The 24,622-nt window shown below is 50.6% G+C and overlaps 1 protein-coding gene across 4 annotated transcripts in view; it reads left to right on the top strand.

Moving 5' to 3' along the window:
- Window positions 1-730: 730 nt before the first annotated feature.
- Window positions 731-24,622, top strand: part of TMPRSS2 (transmembrane serine protease 2) — a 126,205-nt gene continuing 102,313 nt past the window's right edge. For 2 of the 4 annotated variants that reach the window (XR_009737370.1, XM_061422136.1), the window contains exons 1-5: window positions 840-934; window positions 11,033-11,103; window positions 15,216-15,438; window positions 21,826-21,912; window positions 22,597-22,710. Coding sequence is in view for 3 of the 4 variants with exons in the window: in XM_061422136.1 (XP_061278120.1) it covers window positions 11,089-11,103; window positions 15,216-15,438; window positions 21,826-21,912; window positions 22,597-22,710 (439 nt within the window). In the remaining variant the exon portion in view is untranslated. Of the gene's footprint in view, window positions 935-963; window positions 1,118-11,032; window positions 11,104-15,215; window positions 15,439-21,825; window positions 21,913-22,596; window positions 22,711-24,622 lie in introns of those variants that run through there. The other 2 variants (XM_061422145.1, XM_061422127.1) reach the window with 2 other exon arrangements.

Raw genomic sequence — 24,622 nt, 5'->3', positions numbered from 1 at the left:
GACGGGAGCCACAGGAGAGGCTGGGAAGAACTTCTAGGCAAGTCCAGTCCCAGGACACCTGCCCAGGAAGGAATGCTGTGCCAAGGCAGCACATGACTTGGAATGAATCGGGCTTTCTTCTGCCTCTACCTGATTCTAAAGCAATCCAGATTCATTTGTATTGCAAACGACATTGGGAAGAGCCTCTTAAAAGGAGGCAGAAAGCTAAGCTTTATTTCACCCTTTACCCTCACCCTCTGCCTTAGTTGGGGGCAGGAAGACCTCAAGCCACTCCTGGGGACGTTCTGAGGGAAGGGGAGGGACCTGGGACCTGAGAGCAGAAAAAGGCCCCCCAATAGGACTGGGGTCCTTGGACTCTAGCGCCGAGGCCAGCGGCCTCTGGAACCAGATTCCTGGGTCCTCGCCTAGGACACAGAGATCAGGTGGATCCCCTGCGCCAGGGCTTGGCCGGTTCACAGGAGACTCGGTTAGCGCTCCCCAGAATCCCCTTGCCGAATCCAAACTTGAGCGTTCGGGCACAAGGCGCCGGCGACCGGCTCGGTCCCGGGGAATGCGGGAGGGAGACGGACTCCTCCCCAGCCCTAGACTGCCCGCCGAGGATGGAAGCGTCCCCCGAGCTCCCTCTGGGTCCCTCCGGGAGCGCGTGCCGGGCTTTCCCTGGAGGAAACTCCTCCTCTCGCCGCCTTCACCCCGACCAGCCCCGCCCGGGACAGCCGTTCCGGTCCGTCCCCTCCCTCTGTCCGAGGTGACCCGGGACCGGCGCTTGGGGGTGTTGCCCTGGGCGCTCGGACACCGCCTCCCAGGATTAAAGCGAGAGCCGGGGAGGATCGAGGACTCCGAGCCGGGCCGAGGAAGAAGCGAACTCCAGAGGAGGCGGAGGAGAAGGAGGAGGAAGAAGGGGCGAGGGGAGGGGAGCTGCCCCGGAGGGCAGCAGGTAAGTGGCTCGCGCGACGGGTTCTCTGTGCTGGAGATCCCGGGAGCAAGGGAGGACCTGGGCGCCCGGGCTGGGTGAGAGTAGCGGGAGGTGAAGCCAGGTGTGAGCAGCTCCGGCCCGGTAGTTCCGTCCTCCCGCCGTCTGGACGCACTGGGCTGAGCCGAGCAAAGCGACCTGCGTGAGGTCAGGAGCGTTCCGAGCGCCTGGGACGCCTTGGCACGGGAGTCAGAGCCCCGCAGGCTGCTCTGTTGGCATCACTGGGTTGGTGCAGGCTACTCTGCCGGTCCTTAGCCAATTGGTAGCCGGAAAGGTGCCTCGGAGTGGGTCCCCTTGGCTGAAATCGGCTCATGCTCCCCTGGCCGCTTTAGCTCCGAGTTGGGAACAAGGGGTGCGCCTTTTCCCTTCGAGGACGAGGACGGAGGGAGGGTTGTCCATCCGCTTCTTTGTTTCGGGAAAATCTCTGCAGCCTCGTAGTGTTACCTGAACTGCTTCTTGGTTCCCTCCCAAAGTGGGGAGAAACTGGAAACTCTCGGAGATGCAGGGAGCGATAACGCCGGCGCGGCGGGGGCGGGCCTGGAGGGCCTCAGGGCGAGGTGCGAACCGCTCGGTGGCCCCAGGAAGGCAATTCCCACAACACGGGCCCCAGTGCGGCGACCCGGAGGCCACGATCAGGGCTGGGCCGCCTGGACAGCCGGCAACGCCCCCCGCCCCTGCTCCGGTCTCCTGCGCTTCCAGTGCGGGAAGGAGCGGTCCTGGTGTCTCGGCGCACACTCCATGCCAGGGACAAGGCCGGACACCTGGGCACTTCGGTCCACTGCATGCCATCTGGCAGGACCCCGGGCCATGGCACCGCGGCTGAACGCACCAGCTTGGCAGTGGGCACCGATAAGAATTGCCTTATGGCCCCAAATTCCGCACTTCCAGGCCCCAGAGGGGAAGCACGGGTTGCGGGCGGCTGCCTGCCCTGGCGTGCTCCCCGGCTTTTGGGAAGGGCCCACCCCGCCGGTGATCCCAAATCCGGAATTCAGTTTCGGACGCTGAGGTGGCTGCAGGCCGGTCAGGTGGAATCCCAGTGGATCGTTTGGGAGGGAAAAGAGAGTGACTCGAGACCTGCCTGTCGGGCAGGGGTCACCCGGGTCTCTGCCTCTAGCCTGCGAATCCCGCCCGATTCCCGCCGGATTCAGACCCGCGTGGTAGTACCCGGCACACAGCAGGCGTCCTGGGCTCCGGGCTGTAGAGAGCCAACCAAGTGATGGAAAATTACAAAGGCTGCTAAGGAGAACTTCAAGGTGTTTAGAAAACCTGAAGTGAGGGGAGGGTTGTTGACTTAGCCTGGGAGGTCTCCAGGAAGTGGGGACTGAGCCAATCTCCCCTGGAGGACGGTGGGGGCTGGGAGTGGGAGCCGGGCTTGCATGACACAGCTTCCTGGGGGCGCAGGCGCTGCTGCTGCTGAGTGAGGTGCAGGGGCTGGGGAACCCAGGGAGGCGGTGGAGGTTTGCTCCCCCCTTCCACAGCTTTTCCAGAGGTGGGCCTGCCTGCATCCCCCACCACGGCCAACCTTACTGGACCCTTGAGGTCAATGTGAGAGGCCAGGGCAGCACCAGCAAGCCCACACCACAGGAGTCAGGGAGCTGCGGGGCGGGCTCCTCCTGGAGATTGACTATGGACACCTCCCTCTCCGCTTTTAAAACCGTGAGCTGGCTAGCAGCAGGAGTCCTTTGTTCTTGACTGGGAGGTTTGTTTGTTTGATCCCCAGCAATGCCTTTCTTATTGACACCTCCAAGGTCAGTCTTTTTCCTACAAGGTTGTGTAGTTGCCTGGAGCCTACAGGGCTCAGGATTGCTTGCTGATTGGCCTCTGCTCACCCTGGGCTGCTCCACCCTGGACTCCTGCGTTAATTGTAGGAGAACATTGGGTTGCACCCCTGTTATCATAGGAACAGCCCATGTGGATGTGGCCTTTACTTCCAACTGGGCATCCTTCCAGGCTCTTTATGATGCATGTAACTCAGTTGAGAGCAACTAAGGCAGTCGGGAAATAACTTGCCCCAGGTGATCCCATGACCTGTAGGGAGATCAGGGGATGCAGGCAGGCCAGATGGCTCCAGGGAAGCTTTGTGAGGCCTGGAATCCTCGTGGGAAAGGGGGTGGCTCTAGGGCCAGGCTGACTTCCTCAACATCCAAGAGCAGAGCCTCTTCCCTTCCCCCTCCCCCCCAACACCTGCCCCGCTGGCTCCGAGCTGCCCACTTCCAGGGTGACCTGGGCAGGACAGCTTGCCCCTTTATGGGGCAGTGCATAGGGCTGACCATCTCTGGTGATGTGGCCGAGGGTACAAACGTCTTGTAGGCGGTGAAGCCTAGACACGCGAAGGACACTATAATGGTTGTTGCGGAGACTCGACCCAGCCTGGGACACGGCGTCTACCAGGATGTGTAAACCAGGGCTCCAGGCTGGTGCCTCTCACTCTTTTCCACCTAGGCCTGTGGCAGGAGTCCTGGGGGCCTCTGTGACCACTGGGGATCATTGCCCTGGTTTCAGTTGCTGCATCAGATTCTGATGGAATAGGAAATCTATTTTTCGAAGCCCTCCAGAATTATGCAGTCCTTAGGCATGGAAGTAGAAAAAAGAAAGGCGACTGGGTCAAAGTAGTGTCTGGTCAGCTTTGCTTAATTACGGAGGGGAAGCCGGCTCTGTTGGTGTGGGGGTGGGGGCACTCAGGGCTCGTCCACCTTCTGCTGCTCTCTCAGCTCTGGGTCTGCTGGGTGGTCTTGCTTCCCACAATTGCTCAGTCTTTGCTGCCCTTCCTGGCACCCCCAAGATGAGCTAAGGGGCCTCTGGGGAGGGAAGAGGTGTCACACACCTGGGTGCTGAGAAGTGAATTGGGCCAGGCTTGGTGAGTCCCTTCCTAGCTTGAGGTTGGGGATCCCTATGTATAGGCCATTTTGGGGGATCTGGCTTGAAAGCCGCTCAGGACTGTGGGCCTGGATGTGCGGGAGGGAACTCCCAGTGCCCCTGCCCCCACCGTGCCGATGGCCAGCCTGGTCCCAAATGCAGTAGCAGAGGGCTCAGCTGATCACACAGACAGGTCTGAGGAACAACCCAGAGGCAGAACTCGAGATCAGGAGGAAGGGGAAGTGACCTCTGACTTGGTCTGCCCCAGCCACTGGACAGAGGTCCAGAGAAGAGGAACCAGGGGCATGAAAAATGTCATGGGCAGTCTTAGAGACGTCCAGGAAGAATGGCAGACCCTGATTTTCTGGTGGACATGTGGGCAGCTCCTTGAACTGTGAACAGTGTGAATCTTGAAGAGGGCAGGTGACTCAAAGCAGAGCTTTATGCTTGTTAGAGGTCAGTCAAGGAGAAGGAGGGAAGGACTTGCCATGAGTGGAAACTCCAGGCATTTATGTTGTGTGTAGGGGTGGGGTGCAGGAGGGACGAGGGTGCAGAAATGTTATAAGGAAGCAGGAAATGTTTGAAAGGCATGGAGAAGGAAATGGCAGAGGAGCCTGGTGGGCTACAGTTCATGGGGTTGCAAGGAGTTGGAGATGACTTAGCAAGTGCTGTGCTTAGTCGTTCAGTTGTGTCTGACTCTGTGCAACCCCGTGGACTGCAGCCTGCCAGGCTTCTCTCTCTATCCATGGGGATTCTCCAGGCAAGAATACTGGAGTGGGTTGCCATGCACTCCTCCAGGGGATCTTCCCAACCCAGGGATTAAACCCAGGTCTCCCACACTGCAGTCGGATTTTTTACCATCTGAGCCACAATGGAAGCCCTGAAATTCACATTAATTCTTGCAGCTAGCTGCATGTAAATAGCAACAAAAGCTTAAGTTTGGATGCTACTGCAAAGGCAGAGTGGACAGAATCATTGGGAGTTCCGTTGGCCTTCTAGTGGATGTCCATTAGAGAAATATTTTCTAGGGAGCTCTGATCTGGAAGATGAGATGAAGCCTAGGCTTTTATGATGGCTTGTTTGGATGTCACCTCACATCAGCATCGCTTTAAGCTCCCTGATTTCGGAAGGGCCCTCCTGGCAGGGCAAGCACCTGGCCTCATCTGGGACTCGATCTGAACACCAGGCATGTGGAGCCTGTGTTTTCTAGGGATAGATTTGTGTTTCTGACCACAAAATATAAAAGATCATCATGTCTGGCCTCTCAGCCAGTTTGGTTCTAGAATGTGCTGTAGACATAGCCTTTCAGCGTTGGATCAGACTTTTTTTTTTTTGGTTTGAGGAACTGTTTCTCACAAGGGAACCCAGTGGATACTGAGATTTCCTCATTGTTGGAACTTGGTTTCCCTGGATTGAGTTAAATCTGCCCTCCTGATATTTCTGACCTTTTTGATCCTGAGTTCTTCCTTTGGATCTTCACACAAAAAAATTGAGTCCTTTTCCCATACATCAGAACCTTAGCTATTGTCATTATGTTATTCTGGAGGGCTCATCCTGTGATGGGCATGGTGTTAGGCCACAAACACATTTAATCTGGACAGAACCCCATTTATCTGCTATCCTTGGGTCAGGAAGATCCTTTGGAGAAGCAAATGGCAACCCACTCCGGTATTCTTGCCTGGGAAATCCCATGGACAGAGGAGCCTGGCGGGCTAGAGTTCATGGGGTTGCCAAGAGTTGGACATGACTGAAGTGACTCAGCACGCATAACCTGCATGCATGCCCATTTCACAGATCGACTCAGGCAAGTTCTTCGAACCTTAGACAGTGGCTTTTGTACTTTATCGCGGGACTGGCCACCTCTCCAGCCTGCCTGCTGGCATTCGGTCAGTTCTGTGCACCTGGACCTGTAAGGTCACTCACATCCTCAATTTGGCATCTGCTTTGTCCAGCTGCAGGCTTTCTGGCTCTCTCTGTCTTAAATTTCATCTTACTCATTTGGCCTTTGGTGGGATGCAAAAAAAAAAAAAAAATTGGAACACTTTCTGTGTATGGTACAAAACTAGACTGAAGAAAAAAGGACCAGATTCAATTCCTGCCCTAAAAAGTTTGCAATCTCGTTTGGACAATGAGGCATTCATAGAAAAAGAAACTTGGATGATGCAGGCAGTGCCTCTCCTGAGCGGCTCTCTCCCTCCCTCTGTCTTTCTCATTCCTGCGTCAGTCACTGTGTGTGCCATTTCTCTGATAGTCTTATATCTGTTTACATTGAACTGTTAATTCAATCCACCACTGTCTCTGTTAACTTCCCTCTCCCAGTGCATTTTGTGAACCTCTCCACATGTAAGGTGATTGTATGCAGTGGCTGAGACATAAGGAGCTCCACCGGTCATGGACCCTCAGATAGGGAGTATCTGTTGGTGGTGTTTGCTTAGAAGTTTGAAGAAGGCACACCGAATCTGAGGTCAGGAAGGTGGGGTTTCTTCCACCCGTCACGCCTCATCATACAACTGGTGTCTGGAAGGCATTAGAAGGGGCCCAGTGCAGGCGCCATACATGAATGATGTGTGAGGGAAAGTCAGTGGAGCCTTCATAATAGGGAAAACCCCTGACTCCTGCTTGGGCATCGGTATCTACCTCTCGGACCTCATTTCCATTGGTTTGGTAGTTTTCAAAATAAATCTCCAGCAAATGTGTTCTGAGGTCCAGAGTAAAGATACTGTAAGGAGGGACCCTCCTTGTCTAGAAATAGCTTCATCACGTCATGGGAGACTGGTGGTATTGCACAAAACTGTCCTGTTGAGTGGTGGCCGGGCAGGTGACTCAAGGCTTGAGTCAGTCCCCTGAAAGGAGAGCCCAGGGTGGCCCAGGACAGTCATGCTCTGTTATGTGACTCAGTGGGCGACATTGAAGTGGAGGCGTGCCAGGAGCAGCAGGACAGAGCTTCGCCTCACGTGAGTCTTGGTCACTTTGGGGAAAAGCGTTTCCCTGAGGCTGGCTTTCCGGAATCAAGAGCACTCATGGGTGTCCTCTGATGACCGGAGAGAACATTCGAGAGGCGGTATTGTCTCTGCCATCTGGATTGTCTTGTTCCTTTCAGAAACCAGCTAAAGAGAGTTGCTACTTCGTATGGGAGTGGAATTGCCTGTTTGGGAAATTAATCACACAGAACGTGATCCCCTGGTCTTTTTGGACAGCAGTGCGTCTCCATCAGATCCAGGTCCCAGGGGAGACCTTTCTTCCTTCCTTTGTCTCTGGCCACCGAGAGTTAGGCTTCCCTGGTAGTTCAGATGGTAAAGAATCTGCCTGCAGTGCAGGAGATTTGGGTTCAATCCCTGGGTCAGGAAGATCCCCTGGAGGAGGAAATGGCAACCTACTCCAGTATCCCCCCTGCAGAATTCCAAAGAAGAGGAGCCTGGAAGGCTACAGTCTATGCGGTTTCGAAGAGTTGGACATGACTGAGTTACTAACACACACACACACTGACAGTTAGGAGCACTCCGACTCGTCTTCCCTTCCAGAGTCCGTGGCAGCCCATCTGGGCACATTTGGTGTCCTGGGTCCTCAGGATCTGCCGGCTGTGGGATCTCTGGGTGAGAGAGGATTGTGCTGCAGTTATTTCTGGGTGCTGGGCTTTTAGGGGACAACTCACGGCTGCCTGGTGCCCCTGAGCTCCTGGCTTCCTGGTCTCACTTGAGATCTTGAATGACTAGGGAGCGTGGATTTTGGGCACTGATTCATCACTCCTTTCAGAGGGCTCTTAAACTGGGAGAGCCGCCAGTGAGATCAGATTTTCATTTCCTGAAACTCCAACCAAACCTATAACTGGTGAGATAGCTCAGAGGCCCGGGGAGTGCCTACCACTGAGGGCAGAGAAACCAGCGGCGAGAACCTTGGCCGGGGCAGGACTCACCTGAAACTAATCCAAGAAAGGTGCCAGCTTTTACTGCTTAGACGAGAGGATTCTGTGCTGCTCTCAAGTCTCAGGAATGTCTCTCGTTACAGAGCAGAAGTGGGAAAGGTTATTAATATGTGATCATCACACCCACGTAAAGATGTAAACATCATGTATATTCTACATGCTGATCTCTTCCTCCTGTGTATGGGTCAGGTTTTTTCCCTCATACCTGGAACCATGTTGACTCTTTTTTTTTTTTAATCTTAAAAAAAAATCTCAAAGCTGTCAGCATGAACTGGTTCTTTTATTTTATCTTTACATGAAAAGTAAATGAATGATCTGATACATCTTTCTTGTGACTTGTTCAACAAGTTTTCCTGAGATCAAACACCCTTACTTATATTTTTATTTATCCAAGTTAATGTTTGAGGTTTTTTTAATGTGTAATGAGTCAAATAATAATTTTGCTTGGGACTCAGAGAGGCAGTTCCAGCAGGAGCTCCAGTACATTTTTCAGAGCTGGTGGATTTCTTGTTGGTATCTTGGGCATTCTTTCCAGATGCAGATCTGTGAATCTATAAATACTGCCAATCAGGCCCATCCTGCCTCTATGGGCTGTTCAACATTTATCAGCTTTATGATCAATTTTAAGAGCTTCCCATGTGGTGCTAGTGGTAAAGAATCCTCCTGTCAATGCAGGAGACTCAAGAAATATAGGTCCAACCCCTGGGTCAGGAAGATTCCCTGGAGTAGAAATGGCAACCCTCTCCAGTAGTCTTGCATGGAAAATTTCATGGACAGGGGACCCTGGTGGGCTACAGAGTCAGCTCTGTATGTACAGCCTTGATGTACTCCTTTCCCAATTTTGAACCAGTTTGTTGTTCCGTATCTGGTTCTAACTGTTGCTTTTTGACCTGTATACAGGTTTCACAGGAGGCAGGTAGAGTGGTCTGGTATCCCCATCTGTTTAAGAATTTTCCACAATTTGCCTCCTTAAGTAGGTTTATTCCTTAGGTATTTTATTCTTTTTGTTGCAATGGTAAATGGGATTGTTTCCTTAATTTCTCTTTCTGATCTTTCATTGTTAGTGTGTCGGACTGCAAGAGATTTCTGTGTATTAATTTTGTATCCTGCGACTTTGCTGAATTCATTGAGTAGTTCTAGTAGTTTTCTGGTGGCATCTTTAGGGTTTTCTATGTATAGTAAGAATCATGCCATTTGCAAACAGTGACAGTTTGACTTCTTCTTTGCCCATTTGGATTCCTTTTATTTCTTTTTCAACCCTGTATTGGGTGCCACTGTTATCCCCTCCCCTTCCTTTTTTTTTAAATCAGGTTTGTAAACACTATGCTACATTGCGAAAAAACCTCTTATACTAAATAAATACCAAACTACATTCTTCTGAAAGATGCTTCTAGTATGTCTTAGATAACTTCTGTATTATGTACAGTGAAACCACTTTTAAAAAGCAGTGATTTAGGCAAACCAACCCTAATGATTCCTTAAACCATTTCCCTGTTTTACAGACAAGGAAACTGAGGCCCGGAAGCATTATTAGACTTGCCCCCAGGTCCTGGCTAGTGTGAGTGAGTTTGGTTTGGATCCAGAGTCTGGTACCAGGAGTCATGGGCTCAACCACCCTGCCGTGCTGCCCTCATCGGCTGCGCACCAGGCACTTTATGGATGAAAGATGCTCTGACCAGATCTGCCAGCTTTGAAGCCCAGAGCTTTCTCACCCGGGACAGGTCCTGTGGATGGGTGGTTGTGAAGGCTGTTTCTTGGAGTTACTGTTTGATCAATTCAAGGCTTCCAGGAGTGGTGGACAAAAGCCATTATTTGCTTATGATGGGAAGAGTGACATCAGATGGGCCTTTACTATAAAGCTTTTTATGTTGATGGTCTTCCTAGACACCACTGTTCAGAAACGTCTGCAAACAAAGTGACCAAGGGCTTTATTTTTCGTGACCAATTTCCTTATATATTGATAAGTATATTGTATAGGACTTCCCAAGTGGCTCAGTGCTAAAGAATCCACCTGCCAATGTAGGAGACACAGAAGATGCTGGGTTCAATCTCTGGGCCGGGAAGACCCCCTGGAAGAGGAAATGGCAACCTACTCCAGTATTCTTGCTTGAAAAAGTCTCTTGGACTGATATCCTTAGAAACCACTCAAATGATTAGTCCTGAATTTCCTTCTTTTCTGGATTTGGGAATAGTAAGTGGAGTATCAAGTAGGTTTAAATGTGTTTTATAGAATTATTACACATTTGTGTTGGTTTAGGTTGCAGCGACTCCATGTGGCTTATTTGTATGTGTGTGTGTGTGTTTTCTGCTTTTTAAAATTTATTTATTTTTAATTGAAGGATAATGGCTTTACAATATTGTGTTGGTTTCTGCCAAGCATCAACATGAATCAGCCATACGTATACATATGTCTCCTCCCTCTTGAACTTCCCTCTCACTTCATATGGCTTGTTTTTTTTAAAAAAAAACTACTTTATTTATTTATTTGGCTGCACTGAGTCTTGCTTGCAGCACACAGGATCTTTAGTTGTGGAATGTGGGATCTAGTACCCCTACCAGGGATCCAACCTGGGCCTCCTGCATTGGGAGTGCAGAGTCTTAGCCACTGCACCACCAAGAAAGCCCCTGATGGCTTATTTGAAAAGTCAGGTGTGGCCTCCATCTGGGTCTAAGCTCTAGACCACTTCGGGGAGGGGAGAGTGGACTGCTGCTCCCTTCTCCCTGAGGATGCTCTGTAGGGAAGAGCCACAATATCTCATCACATCTGCCACTGCTGGGGCATGTGAGGTATCTGCCTGCACTCTCAAGTTAAATCCTTATGCAAACAAGCCAGTGTGGTGGCTGCATTCGCTTCTGCCCGACATCCAGAGAGGTCACTCGCCCAAGGGCACCACGAGACATGGCACTGTCAGGAGGTGACCCAGGGCTTTGCCCTGCATCACTTCTGCCGAACCTGATGGCAGAAAATTCCCCATGCCTGTTTCATTTTCAATGGATTCTCATTTTGGTGGAGGCAATGTTGGGGAAGACTGGGCCTCTCAGTGGGAGCAGGGTGAGTGAGGCAGGCCCTGAATGTAAGTTACAAGCGAGTAGGTCCCCAGCTCCTTCAGGATGGGCAGCTGTGGGTGCAGGTGATGAGGTGAAGGTGAAGGTGAGCAGGCAGAACCGCCGTGGTTGTGGTGAGAGCTGACTGTCACCCAGGACCTCTTCTGGTTCTTTCCCGTCTCATCTCCCGTAAACTCACCGGCACAGAAGCAAAACAGTCCTGTTGTTCTTTCCTCTAGGTCAACTCGAACGTTCCAAATACCTCCCTTTACCCGATGCTGCTGATAACATCAGGATGGCTTTAAACTCAGTAAGTGGTTAATCATTACCTCCCTGGCCTTGCCCTGTCCTGGGTTTCTTCTGCTCTTTCCAGTGGCGGTGTGTGCTGGTCAGCACTGTCAGAGCCGCTTGCTGGATGCCTGAGCCCCCTGGGAATGCTGTGAAGGCATTCCGGGGTTCAAGGGTGAGCAGGAGTGGGGTGCAGGGAGCCGCGTGGCAGTTGTGCAGTTGCTGGGGGTGTGTGGGTGATGAGGTTCTTCCTGCTTTGATCAGGATGGAGCAGGGGGCAGGGGTGAGATGTGGGGACAGAGGCAGGATGGTGGTGAGAGGGAGTGTGTGTGTGTGTATGTGTTAGTCGCCCAAGCATGTCCGATTCTTTGTGACCCCATGGACTGTATGTGGCCCACCAGGTTCCTCTGTCCATTGGTTTCTCCAGGCAAGAATACTGGAGTGGGTTGCCATTTCCTTTTCTAGGGGATCTTTCTCACCCAGGGATTGAACACGGGTCTCTCACATTGCAGGAGGATTCTTTCCCAGTTAAAAGAGAGTGCCTGTGACACCAGTGGCCAGCAGAGCACAGTGTAGCCTCGCTTACTGGTAGCCTGGGAGAGGCCGTGGCTGAAGCAAAGGGCTGGCCACCCCCTCCTGAAATACCCCCCGCCCCCTCCCCACACTTTGGATACAAATGTACCTTACATTTGAGCCTCTTAATGAAAGTGAAAGAAGAGAGTGAAAAAGCTGGCTTAAAACTCAACATTCGAAAAACAAAGATCATGGCATCCGGTCCCATCACTTCATGGCAAATAGATGGGGAAACAATGGAAATAATGACAGACTTTGTTTTCTTGGGCTCCAAAATCACTGCAGATGGTGAATGCAGCCATGAAATTAAAAGATGCTTGCTCCTTGGAAGAAAAGTTATGACCAACCTGCTGCTGCTGCTGCTAAGTTGCTTCAGTCCTGTCCGACTCTGTGCAACCCCATAGACGGCAGCCCACCAGGCTCCCCCATCCCTGGGATTCTCCAGGCAAGAACACAGAGACAGCATATTAAAAAGCAGAGACATTACTTTGCCTTCTCATGTATAGATGTGAGACTTGGACTATAAAGAAAGCTGAACACTGAAGAATTGATGTTTTTGGACTGTGGTGTTGGAGAAGACTCTTGAGAGTCCCTTGGACTGCAAGGAGATCCAACCATGCAATCCTAAAGGAAATCAGTTCTGAATGTTCATTGGAAGGACTGTTGCTGAAGCTGAGACTCTAATACTTTGGCCACCTGATGCAAAAAACTGAATCATTGGAAGAGACCCTGATGCTGGGAAAGATTGAAGGCGGGAGGAGAAGGGGACAACCCTTCTCACAGCAGAGGGTGAGATGGTTGGATGGCATCCCTGACTCGATCCCTGACATGAGTTTGAGCAAGCTCCAGGAGTTAGTGATGAACAGGGAAGCCTGGTGTGCTGTAGTCCATGGGGTCACAAAGAGCTGGACATGACTGAGACTGAACTGACTGACTGGCTGTTCCTTCCCCATCGCATCTCACTTATCATCTTACATTTAGATTACTAAAAGTTGTGGTTGACAACAGAGATCTCTCTGTTTGGAAAGCAGACCTTCACTTGCCCCGTTCCTGTATTTGATAGTTTCCATTGGATCCTTTTAAAATTCCAAACCCATGTTACAGGAACTCACAGGGTTAGACCGCCGTGCCCACTGCCACCTTTCCTGGGAAGGTCACCATGTTCTCAGATGCTTCAGATGGAGACCAGATGCCTGTTCTGCTTTTTGGCCTCTGGCTTCCTCATTTAGATAAGAGATTACCTTCTGTTCTCCCTTTCTGTTACTGCTCTGGTCTTGGGTGCAATCTTCGGACTCTGGAAGGGGCACGTTGGTGAGTTATTAAACTCAAGATTGGCTCACTGTTTTCTAACCACGCTGCCCTGGAGGCCTCATTTAAAATTCTCAGCATTAAGTCGCCTATGCTCAGAATACTAGTTTTCTCTGAGCTCTCAGTCAACAAGGAACAAGGGGAGGAATTACAGAGTGGGGAGGAGTGTTGCAAGTGGACGCTTAGATAAGAGGGCAGGTGTGGCTCCCAGGGTGACCTAGCCAGTGGGTGGTCTGTGGGGGCAGGAGTGGGTCTGAAGCACAGCAAGTTCACAAACTCCTGGGGTCCCCAGTGGCCTTGGGGGGTCAGGATTTGGAAAGGACAGATTTTAAGTAGGCATAAGGGGAGAAGAGAAGTGAAAAAAAGAAAAGAAAAACAAGTAAAACCAAAATTAAAAGGCAAATGACAAGCTAGAAAATACATTTTAAAGAAAAGATTTATCACTTTCTACATAGAGTGTTCACAAAAATTAATTGGTAGAACACTAAGATTTCAATGGGCTTCCCTGGTGGCCCAGGGGTAGAGAATCCACCTGCAATGCAGGAGCCACAGGTTCAATCCCTGGGTTGGGAGGATCCCCTGGATGAGGGCACACAAACCCACTCCAGCATTCTTGCCTGGAGAATCCCATGGACAGAGGATAGGGTACAGTCACACAGAGTTGGACACGACTGACGCAGCTTAGCACACACACAATGTTCCAACGGATACTTTGGCAAAAAGCATAAACCAATACTTCTTGTTAAAGAAAATATTATTTTTTTTTATAATCATAACCCTGTGATTGTAAACACTGGAAGACCCTGGACCTTTATCAATGTTGCCAACCTCAGCATTGCTGAAATCTTGGAAAGAACTTATGGCATAGCAGATACACCTTCCCCCCAGATCGTTACCATTTCATGAAAAAATGTTCCTGTTTGTTATCAAAAACTTTAATTTTAAGCAAGTAGATAAGAAAACAACGCTAGGTACAAAGAGAATAGTTTTAAAAAGAAAGTCGGATAGGAACCAGCCAAAGGATGGAGCTGAGAGTGCGATGCAGAGACTGGGCATCCCTTCTATGTCTGTGTGAGTGTGTACACTGCACCCCAGAAATACCACTCAGAGGTGGAGCTGCCAGAGTCCAGGTGCTGCCCACACAGACACTCGTGCCATGGAAAGATGCCTGGGGCAGCAGAGCTGCTAGCTGCCTCCAGCTGTAAGTCCTTCAGATAGATTTCGTAACCTCTGTCACTCACGTTCCTGTCTGAGTATACCCATCACACCTGTACCGTCTTAGGAGGTTGCTGCTGCTGCTAAGTCACTTCAGTCGTGTCCGACTCTGTGCAACCCCATAGATGGCAGCCCACCAGGCTCCCCCGTCCCTGGGATTCTCCAGGCAAGAACACTGGAGTGGGTTGCCATTGCCTTCTCTGTCTTAGGAGGTTATGGTCAGGCTTTAAGGAGGCTTGAATACAGATACCCAAGTTGGTAAGTTTTCTAATGTTAGCTTTTATTATTCTCATTGTAATTCATTGGTATTGCTAGTTCATACCTTGGTACCCCAGCCTCGGGACCGGGATACCGGCTCATTCCCAGACTTCTACACATGTTTTTTCTTTAGTTTGTTATGCAATCTCAATGTCAGCCATTTATTTTTCCTTTATTTCAAAAAATGAATAGCAAACAAACAAAACCAAACGCTATTGCCAATTAATTGGACATCCTGGTGAGTTTTCATTCTAGGTGAGGGTTTGACATGATTCAAGATGCCCTGGTATCTTTGGTAAAGAATCTGCCTGCAAAGCGGGAGACTCTGATTCAATCCCTGGGTCAGGAAGATCCCCTGGAGAAGGGATTGGCTACCCACTCCAGTATTCTTACCTGGAAAACTCCATGAATATCAATCCATGGGCTACAGTCCATGGGGTTTCGAAGAGTCAGACATGACTGAGTCACTAGGAGTTTCACTTTCACGTAGGAATCTGCAGTGCTGAACCCATGAATTGACTGAGTGCCGAGTTGGACACGACTGAGTGACTTCACTTTCACTCTTCACTTTCATGCATTGGGGAAGGAAATGGCAACCGACTCCAGTATTCTTGCCTGGAGAATCCCAGGGACGGGGGAACCTGTTGGGCTGCCGTCTATGGGGTTGCACAGAGTCGGACACGACTGAAGCGACTTAGCAGCAGCAGCAGCATGGAATGTTCATTTAAGCTTTGGAATAATTACAGCTTTGTATCATTCATCTTCTTTTTAATCGTTTAGGGATCATCACCAGGTGTCGGGCCTTACTATGAGAACCATGGATACCAGCCGGAAAGCTTGTACCCTCAGCAGCTGCCCACGGCTCCCCCTGCTTTCGAGGTGTACCCCGCTCAGTACTACCCGCCCGTGGTGCCCCAGTACACCCCAAGGGTTCAGACGCACGCCTCGACACCTGTCATCTACAGGCAGCCCAAACCTCCATCCAGGACAGCGTGCACCTCAAGTAGGGCCCTTTTTGCTTGTATTTTCTCTAGTGGAGCCGAGTTTGGGGTCTGCCTTCTCCAGGGTGCCCTCTGCCCCCACCAGCTCGGTGCCGGCTCTCCTCTGTCTGCAGGGCTGGTGCGCATGCCTCTCCCTTCTCCGTCTCTGGGTCAAAGTCGTGGACCCTGGTTCTCACCTCCTGGAGGCCTTTGCTAGCCTGTTAGCTAGGTGGCGCTAGTGTTAAAGAATCTGCCTGCCAGTGCAGGATATGGCAGAGTGGTGAATTCGATCCCTGGGTCGGGAAGATCCCCTGGTGGAGGAAATGGCTACCCACTCCGGTATTCTTGCCTGGAGAATCCCGTGGACAGAGGAGCCTGGCGGGCTACAGCCCATGGGGTCACAAAGAGTCGAACATGACTGAGCACACAGCACACATACACAGCTGCTAAGACCTTCATCTCCCACTAACGTGTACCAGCTTGGCCTGTACCACCCAGGGTGGTCTTGCCAGCCCAGCCTCTCTGAACTGCTTCTTGTCCGCATGGTTTACCACTGTATCATCTTGAGTAGATGGCAAGCCCCCGGTACAGGAAGAAACAACCTTTCTCTACGTACCCATTTCCTGGATGCTACAAGTCACGGTCAAGGTGCTGGATGAGTATTGTGTATTCAGTGAAGAAAGTGGCTGGTGGGGTTGTCACCCAGAAGCATCTGCAACATTTTCTCATGGCTTGAAGGGTCTTGTAGGCAGACCTGAGCAGGTCATGGAGAGGATGAGGGACTGCAGGTGGTGTGTCTTCTGCCCACCACCTTAACTCCATGTCTTTCAAGTCCTCTCATTTGTCTGCTTTCTTTTTTAGTAGTTCAAACTTTTAATTAATTAGTTAATCATTTTGGCCCCATTATGCTGCCTGCAGGATCTTAGTTCTGCGACCAGCGATTGAACCCGTGCCCCTGGCATTGGCAGCACGGAGTCTTAAGCTCTGGACCACCAGGGAAGTCCTTGTCCGCTCTCCTTACATTTCATCTTCTTTCCCTCCAGATCTCTTCCCTTTGTGCCCCCTCCCCTAACTTGTAACACAGGCAAGTTGATGTGGTAAGCATTGCCTAGGCAGGACGAGTACAGCCAGTTACTTATATGAGCACAGAGCTAGTACAGGGGCTGGCCCAAGGAACATTTTCATTGATAACATTTTTATTTTATTTTGTGAGATACACATACCCTCACACACAACTCACACAGTTAAAGATCTATGACAGGGTGAATTTCTATGTGCCAACAACACACCATAAACAGTGGCATCAGGTAATATCTGTACCCTTTGAAGATTCCTCTCCTCAGACCTCCCTGCTGCTGCTGCTGCTGCTAAGTCACTTCAGTCGTGTCCGACTCTGTGCGACACCATAGACGGCAGCCCACCAGGCTCCCCCGTCCCTGGGATTCTCCAGGCAAGAACAATGGAGTGGGTTGCTATTTCCTTCTCCAATGCATGAAAGTGAAAAGTGAAAGTGAAGTCGCTCAGTCGTATCCGACTCTAGCGACCCCATGGACTGCAGCCCACCAGGCTCCTCCGTCCATGGGATTTTCTAGGCGAAAGTACTGGAGTGGGGCGCCATTGCCTTCTCCGCAGACCTCCCTAGACCTCCCTAGCTCTTCACAACTGCCGTCCTTCTTGTATTTCTCTCTCTGTCCTTTCCTTTGTCTCCCTCATGCTTCACAGATGGCTCTTCCATCCTTCCTTCTCCCCACCGCTACTCTCTTCCATTCCTGTGTTTTCTACCCCTTTGTGATCCCTTCTCCTTAATTACTCCTACTCCTTTCCTGTGTGGTTTTCTTTCTCTCCATCAGTTCGTCTTGGTTCAATAAATTACTTGTCTCTGCACTGATGTCTTTCTGGTGGTGGCTGTTAGATTGAGACCGGTGGCTCCTAACGGAGTGATTTTGACCCTCGGGGGCATTTGGCGATGTCTGGAGACAGTTTCAGCTGCTATAACTGGGGTGGGGTTGCTACCAGCATCTGCTCGGGAGGCGCCAGTGATGATGCTGAACATCCTCCAGTGCACAGAATGACCACCACCAAGGATGGCCTGGCCAAGATGTCCATGGCACCCAGGCTGAGGACCGCTGGTCTTAGCCCCTCATGGTCTTAGCTCATCCTTCCCTAACTCTTGGCAACCACTGATTTGTCTCCGTAATTTTGTCTCTTTTAGAGTGTAGAGTTGGAGTCATGCAGCAGTACATAGCCTGTCAGAGCCTGACAGTATTTTGCAAGTGACTTAAAAAGCACAAAGTCAAGAGATCCTCAGTGAGAGTACAAGGGACTTTTTATCTTCCTGGCTCTGTTTGTTTTATCTTCCTGGCTCTCCAGATCTTTCACATTGAACCTTAATACATGTGTTAGCATTTGGGTTTTGGAGGCTTGAAGGTCAACAATCTTGTGAGGCAAATAGTTGACACTGGTCACAGAAGGGCTACATCAACAATTGATAACAATGAAGGTAAGAAGAGAGTGAAAAAGCCGGCTTGAAGCTCAACATTAAAAAAACTAAGACATGACATCTGGTCCCATTACTTCATGGTGGATAAAAGGGAAAAAAAGTGGAAGGAGTGACAAGATTTTATTTTCTTGTGTTCCAAAATCACCTTGGATGGTGACTGCAGCCATGAATTAGAAGATGCTTGCTCCTTGGAAGGAAAGCTATGACAAGCCTAGACAGTGTATTAAAAAGCAGAGACATCACTTTGCTGACAGAGGTCCAAACTGTCAGAAGCTTCCCTGATGGCTCAGATGCTAAAAAATCTGCCTGTAATGTGGGAGACCCAGGTTCAATCTCTGGGTTGGGAAGATCCCTTGGAGAAGGAAATGGCAACCCACTCCAGTACTCTTGCCTGGAGAATCCCCTGGACAGTGGAGCCTGGAGGGTTACAGTCCATGGGGTCACAAAGAGCTGGATACGGCTGAGCAACTAACACACACACATGGTTTTTCCAGTACTTATATACAGATATGAGAGCTGGGCCATAAAGAAGGCTGAGCCCCAAAGAATTGATTCTTTCAAATTGTGCCGGAGAAGACTCTTGAGAGTCCCTTGTACTGCAAGGAGATCAAACCAGTCAATCCGAAAGGAATTCAACCCTGAATATTCACTGGGAGGACTGATGCTGAAGCTGAAGCTCCCATACTTTGGCCACCTGATGCAAAGTGCTGACTCATTGGAAAAGCCCCTGATGCTGGGAAAGATTGAAGGCGGGAGAAGAGGGTGGCAGAGGATGAGATGGTTAGATAGCATCACCAACTCAATGAACATGAGTCTGAGCAAACTCCAGAAGATAGTGAGGGACTGAGAAAGCTGACATGCTGCAGTCCATGGAATTGCAAAGAATCGGACATGACTTAGGGACTGAACAACAATAACAACAGCAAATGATTAGTCAGTTGTACCTACACCCAAAGAGGTACAATTGCAAACCAGCACCCAGTCCAGCCTGATGGACCAGACCCTGATCCTGAAATAATTGTCCAGCAGCAGTGAGATCTGGGGCCCCCTAGCAAAAGCCGGGTGGGTTGCCACCCTGTCCAGGAGAGGTTCAGGATGCCTAGTTCAGGACACCCTCCCAAGGAAAGGTTCAGGACACCTGGTTTAACATCCTTCTACTCACCAGGCATGGTATCTTATCTTGGATTCTATGACACACAGGGAAGTCACCCAAAGGAAGAAATCACCCTTTACTGATGGATCAAATTGACCATTTGGAATTTCCCCTGAGCCTCCCTGGCGACCCCACCTTGCCTGCTGCCAGAAGCATTCACCATGAACCAAGCCCTGATAACACATGGCTGGTGTCACATGGCACTCTTCAGACCAGCAGGTGACCTCACCTAGGAGCCTGTAGGTCTGAGACTCACCTCCTCTCCCCTAGCTGAGTCAGAATCTCTGGGTGACAGGCTCGCCAGGTGATTCCTAAGCCAGTTTGAGCATAAACTGTGGAATTTACAGAATGTGGTAACAAAATGAGGGGTGAGGGTTCATGCCCAGATCCCGTGGTTCAGTTGACTCCAGAAACTGGACTTCTTGGTCTGGTAGACTTCTGGAAGGAAAAATGGGCACAGGTGGGGTGCAGGGCCTCCCCATGAGCTCCACCTCTGGCGCCCAGTGTCCTCCTGTAGGAGCTAAGGAGTAGTAGGATGTATAAGAGCCTTCGCCCTGGCTCTCCTCTCCTCTGCCTGTCCGCCCATCTCCCGAGGGAAGCACCTGCTTGGGGTGCTCTCTGAACAGGAACTGCTGGGGCTGGCGGTGGTGGACATCTTACTCTGAAGCTCGGCACGACTTGTGGCTTATGCTCTGACCAACAGCCGCGTGTCAGTTTGTTTCAAAATGGCACCCCACTCCAGTACTCTTGCCTGGAAACTCCCATGGATGGAGGAGGCTGGTGGGCTACAGTCCATGGGGTCACTAAGAGTCGGACACGACTGAGCGACTTCACTTTCACTTTTCACTTTCATGCATTGGAGACGGAAATGGCAACCCACTCCAGTGTTCTTGCCTGGAGAATCCCAGGGACGGGGAGCCTGGTGGGCTGTAGTCTATGGGGTCGCACAGAGTCGGACACGACTGAAGTGACTTAGAAGCAGCAGCAGCAGCAGCAGAGAACACTGGTGACCTTGTCCTACAGCTTGTCTTCTTAGCTGAAATGTGAGCTCAGAGCTCCTATCCTCAGACCTGAGGGGCGACCCTAGTGCTGTAGATACTCCCACAGTGATAGATCATCCTTCCTTTTCACTGTCCAGCACAGCAGCCACTGGCCATGTGGGACTATCGAGCAGTTGAATTTACAGAATGATTTAATATTATTTAAAGGGTCAGGGAAGCCTGGTGGGCTGCCGTCTACGGCGTCGCACAGAGTCAGACACAACTGAAGCGACTTAGCAGCAGCAGCAGCAACATGAGAATTAATTAAAGTGAAAATAGCCACATGAGGCCAGTGACTGTGAGTCAGTGAGTCAGTGTGACTCTGGCCCATCCATTCCCTAAACTGCCTTGAGGAAGAGGCTTTTTTCTCTCTGCTTCAAGTACCACTGACACAGAGATGAGAGAATGGCTGTGCTTTGTGGCTTGCAGAACCTTAGCTCCCCAACCAGGGGTCAAACCTGGGCCCCCTGCATTGGAAGCTTGGAGTCTTAACCATTGGACAGCCAGGGACGTCCCTGGAGATGACAGTTTGGGGAGTGTTATTATTATTTTGCTTATGCTTGTAATTACTGGAGCAAGGAATATTTCCTTTATTCAACCAACTTTTTACATTCATCATTTTTTGGACTATCTTAAGACCAAAAGACTATCTTACTTTTTTAAGAGCTTAACTTCAATGTATGTTTGCTTTATATCACGGCTGCCTGCTTTGGTTCTCCAAAAAGTTAACTTTAGTTCAACTCTATGGAAGAAATAAGGCCTCACAGGATATGTTCCTAAAGAGAAAAGTCACTTTTAAAAAATGGAAATATAATTGCTTTACAATGTTGTGTTGGTTTCCGCTGTACGACAATGAGAATCAGCCACAAGTAGACACATGTCCCCTCCCTCGTGGCCCTCCCTCTCACCGAGCCCCCATCCCAGCCCTCTAGGTCATCGCAGGGCGCCGAGCTGAGCTCCCTGTGCTCGGCAGCAGCTCCCCACCAGCTGTTTCACTCATGCTGGTGCGTATATGTCCACGCTGCGCTCTCTGTTCGTCCCACCCTCCCTTCCCCCACTGTCTCCGCAGGTCTGTTCTCTATGTCTGCATCTCTATTCCTGCCTTGCAGATAGTTTCATCAGCACCATTTTTCTAGATTACATATATATGTTTTAAAATATGATATTTGTTTTCCTCTTTCTGACTTACTTCACACTCTGTATGATAGGCTCTAGGTTCATCTGCCTCACTACAGCTGGCCCAATTTCATTCCTTTTATGGCTGAATAATATTTAAGTGTATAAGTAAGTGAAAGGCTCTCAGTCGTGTCCGACTCTTTGCAACCCCATGGGCTATACAGTCCATGGAATTCTTTATGCCAGAATACTGTGGTGGGTAGCCTTTCCCTTCTCCAGGGGATCTTCCCATCCCAGGGATCAAACCCAGGTCTCCCGCATTGCAGGCAGATTCTTTACCAGCTGAGCCACGAGGGAAACCCAAGAATACTGGAGGGAGTAGCCTATCCCTTCCCCAGGGTCTTCTTCCCGACCCAGGAATCGAACCGGTCTCTCCTGGATTGCAGGCGGATTCTTTACCAACTGAGCTATCAGGGAAGCCCCATTTAAGTGTATACAAAATTATTCTTCCTTGATAAGATATACCATAAAAGTAGTGCATGAAATTTGAGAGTCTAAGAAACCAGGTGACTAAGTTGTGTACTCACTTCCTTTCCTGCAGAGACTAAGAAAGCCCTGTGCATCACCTTCACCCTGGTGGTCCTGCTGGCAGGAGCAATCCTTGCCGCCGTCCTCCTCTGGAAGTACAGTAAGTGCTGGCCAGAGCTGAGTTGCATTGTGCTGGCCCTTCAGCAGCCCTGGTGCCTGGACCAGGGGCCCACCCCCAGCCCCTCATGAAGTTTCCCATCTCTTTCCTCCTGTTTGACTACTAGATGCTTGAATAACCTTTCTTGGAAGCTGCCAGTCTTGTTGGCATACTTCCTCCTCATTTGTGGGTTGTCAAGATCCCATGTCCTTTGCATGGTATTGACACATGCGGGAGAAGCACGTTGAGTTCATCCTGTGCTTTAGGACCCTGAGTGGGGCCTGGCACTTGTGAGCACCCGCACCTAGGGGGCACACCTGTCTCCTGCATTTCAGTGTACATGGTGGTGGCTGGAGGCCTTCCCTCCCCGGGGACTCCTGTACCCACAGCCAGGCCTCCTCCACCAGCCTGGGGCGGGGATCATGGGTCACAGGACTCACCTGTGTGGCGGGAGTGTGGGGAACTGCTGACGTCCCAGGTTAGGGACCCGCCTCTGACCAGAAGTAATAAACCTGGGGGATTCACCATTGCTCTGGCCAGCCCTGCTTCCTTTGACATATGCTGTTGGCAAGTACCCATCTCCTCCTTTTAAAATAGAGGGGGACGGCTTGCTGTCTCTTGTCCCGAGGGCTGAGGGTGTCCTTGGTTTCTCAGCCTGATGAGCGTCTCCCTCTGTTTCCCTGAAAGTGGAGGACGAGTGTTCAGGGATGGAGTGCGGCTCCTCCGGGACCTGTGTTAGCCCCTCTCTCTGGTGCGATGGCATCCTGCACTGCCCCAGTGGCGAGGACGAGAACCGCTGCGGTAAGTGGCAGGGCTGCTTGTGAGAGGGGGCCATTTGGCTTGGGCACTGGGTGGCCCCCACAGAGGCCACAGCAAGGCAGGCACACGGTGCCAGGCTTGTATCCCGCACGTCAATCACTCCATCACCGACTCCATTGCTGGAGGCTGAACCTTGCATGCAAGCCCAGTTTTCAGGTGAGGAGACAGGCTCAGAGGGGGCGAGCTCCCACCGGGAGTCACACAGCCAGGGAATGGGAGACCACAGCCTAGGGCCAGACCACATTCATGCTCCAGCTGCCACGGAACATGACTAAAACAGCAAACTGTTTAAAATATCAAGTTGGGAGTGGGCTCTGTGTTTTCTAAGCAAGCTGCCTTTCGGGTGGCCTGTGTCCGTGTCACAGGGTGGACACTGCTGCTGCTTTTATTTTCAATGAATTTTTCAGTAGCTGTCGGCTTTCCAGGTGGTGCTAGTGGTAAGGAATTCACCTCCCAGTGCAGGAGATGCAAGAGGCATGCGTTCGGTCCGTGGTTCGGGAAGATCCCTGGAGAAGGGAAAGGCAACCCACTCCAGTATTCTTGCCTGGAGAATCCCATGGACAGAGGAGCCTAGTGGATTATAGTCCATGGGGTTGCACAGAGTCAGACATGACTGAGCAACTGAACACAAAGTAGGTACAGCAGGGAAATGATGCCTGAGGATGAAGGTTGTGCTGATATCTGCTGAAGGCCCTACCCAAAGCCTGAAGCCTGCTGCATGCTCTGGGAGCTGTTAACTTTGAGTGCAAGTGATGCAGACAGAGGCTGTGCTCCACCCCAGAGCTGTCCATCCTTCTGTGGCCGTCCTGGGGAGATGGTTCTCTTTTATACCCCAAGTCCAGGTCAGGGCACCTGTGTGAGACACTGCTGTCCTGCCTGTGGATTCCCTTGCACTGGGAGTTCCTGGAGTTCTCGCTTACAGGAGAGGATTTGCACTTGGCAGACTCACTCTGCAAAGTATCCACATAGTGCTTTGCCATTATGGGTGATAGTATATTTGTCACCATTTTCTTAAGTAAAGTTGAGAGTTTCTGAGGTTGAGCAGACGTGGTTACTCTATCGGATGGAATGGTGTTTGATGTTTTAATACCTGTGTCCACTCACGTGTCAATAACTCTAGCAAGACCAACTCATGATGTTGCCTGGAGAGACTTTCTCTTCTTAATGTTGAAGTTGTATTTACTTAAATACTGTTAAGAGTTAATGTCTTCAAATAGATCAAAATTCAGGAAGTAGCTAAGGGTAGGCAGTGAAAAATCTCACCTACCACTTCACTTACACTCTCACGTGATGCACTCACACACAGTCTCATGCTCACAGATACTAATACATACACTCATACACTGTGAGATTAGATAGAGGACAGGTGCTGGTCTCTGACCTCAGTTCCCAGCACAGGGCTCCTGAGACCATGGTGAATTTCAAGTGGTGAGACCACCTGGTGCATCTTTTGTTCTGATATCTGGTCCTTGACCCCAGCTCCTGACACCAAGCTCCTAAGGCCCTTGTCATTTCCTGGGTGATAGAAGGGTCTTTTGTTCTATGAGGCGATTCTGGGTGGCTCCTGAATGGCTCCTGGGGGCGCTGGTCACCACAAAGACTGAGCCACGGGTAGAAGCTTGGACCTGTCAGCCCCTCACCCCCCTGTCTTGAAACCACTTTCTGGTCAGAAAACCACTGATCCTTTTACTGTCTCCATGGTTTTGCCTTTTCCCAAGTGTCGTGAGTTGGAATCCTACAGGATGTATGCAGGCTTTTCAGACTGGCTTCTTTCATCACTGACTGACGTGCACTTAAGCTTCCTCTATGTCTCTTCACAGCCTGGTGGCTCATGTCTCTTTAGGGCTGAATCATATTCCACTGTCTGGATGCGCTTACAGTTGGTTTATCCACT

Source organism: Bos javanicus, chromosome 1 (genome assembly GCF_032452875.1).
Source record: "Bos javanicus breed banteng chromosome 1, ARS-OSU_banteng_1.0, whole genome shotgun sequence".
In the NCBI taxonomy this organism is placed as follows: domain Eukaryota; kingdom Metazoa; phylum Chordata; class Mammalia; order Artiodactyla; family Bovidae; genus Bos; species Bos javanicus.
Note: the sequence above shows the minus strand (reverse complement) of the source record. Positions and strands in the feature narration are given on the sequence as shown.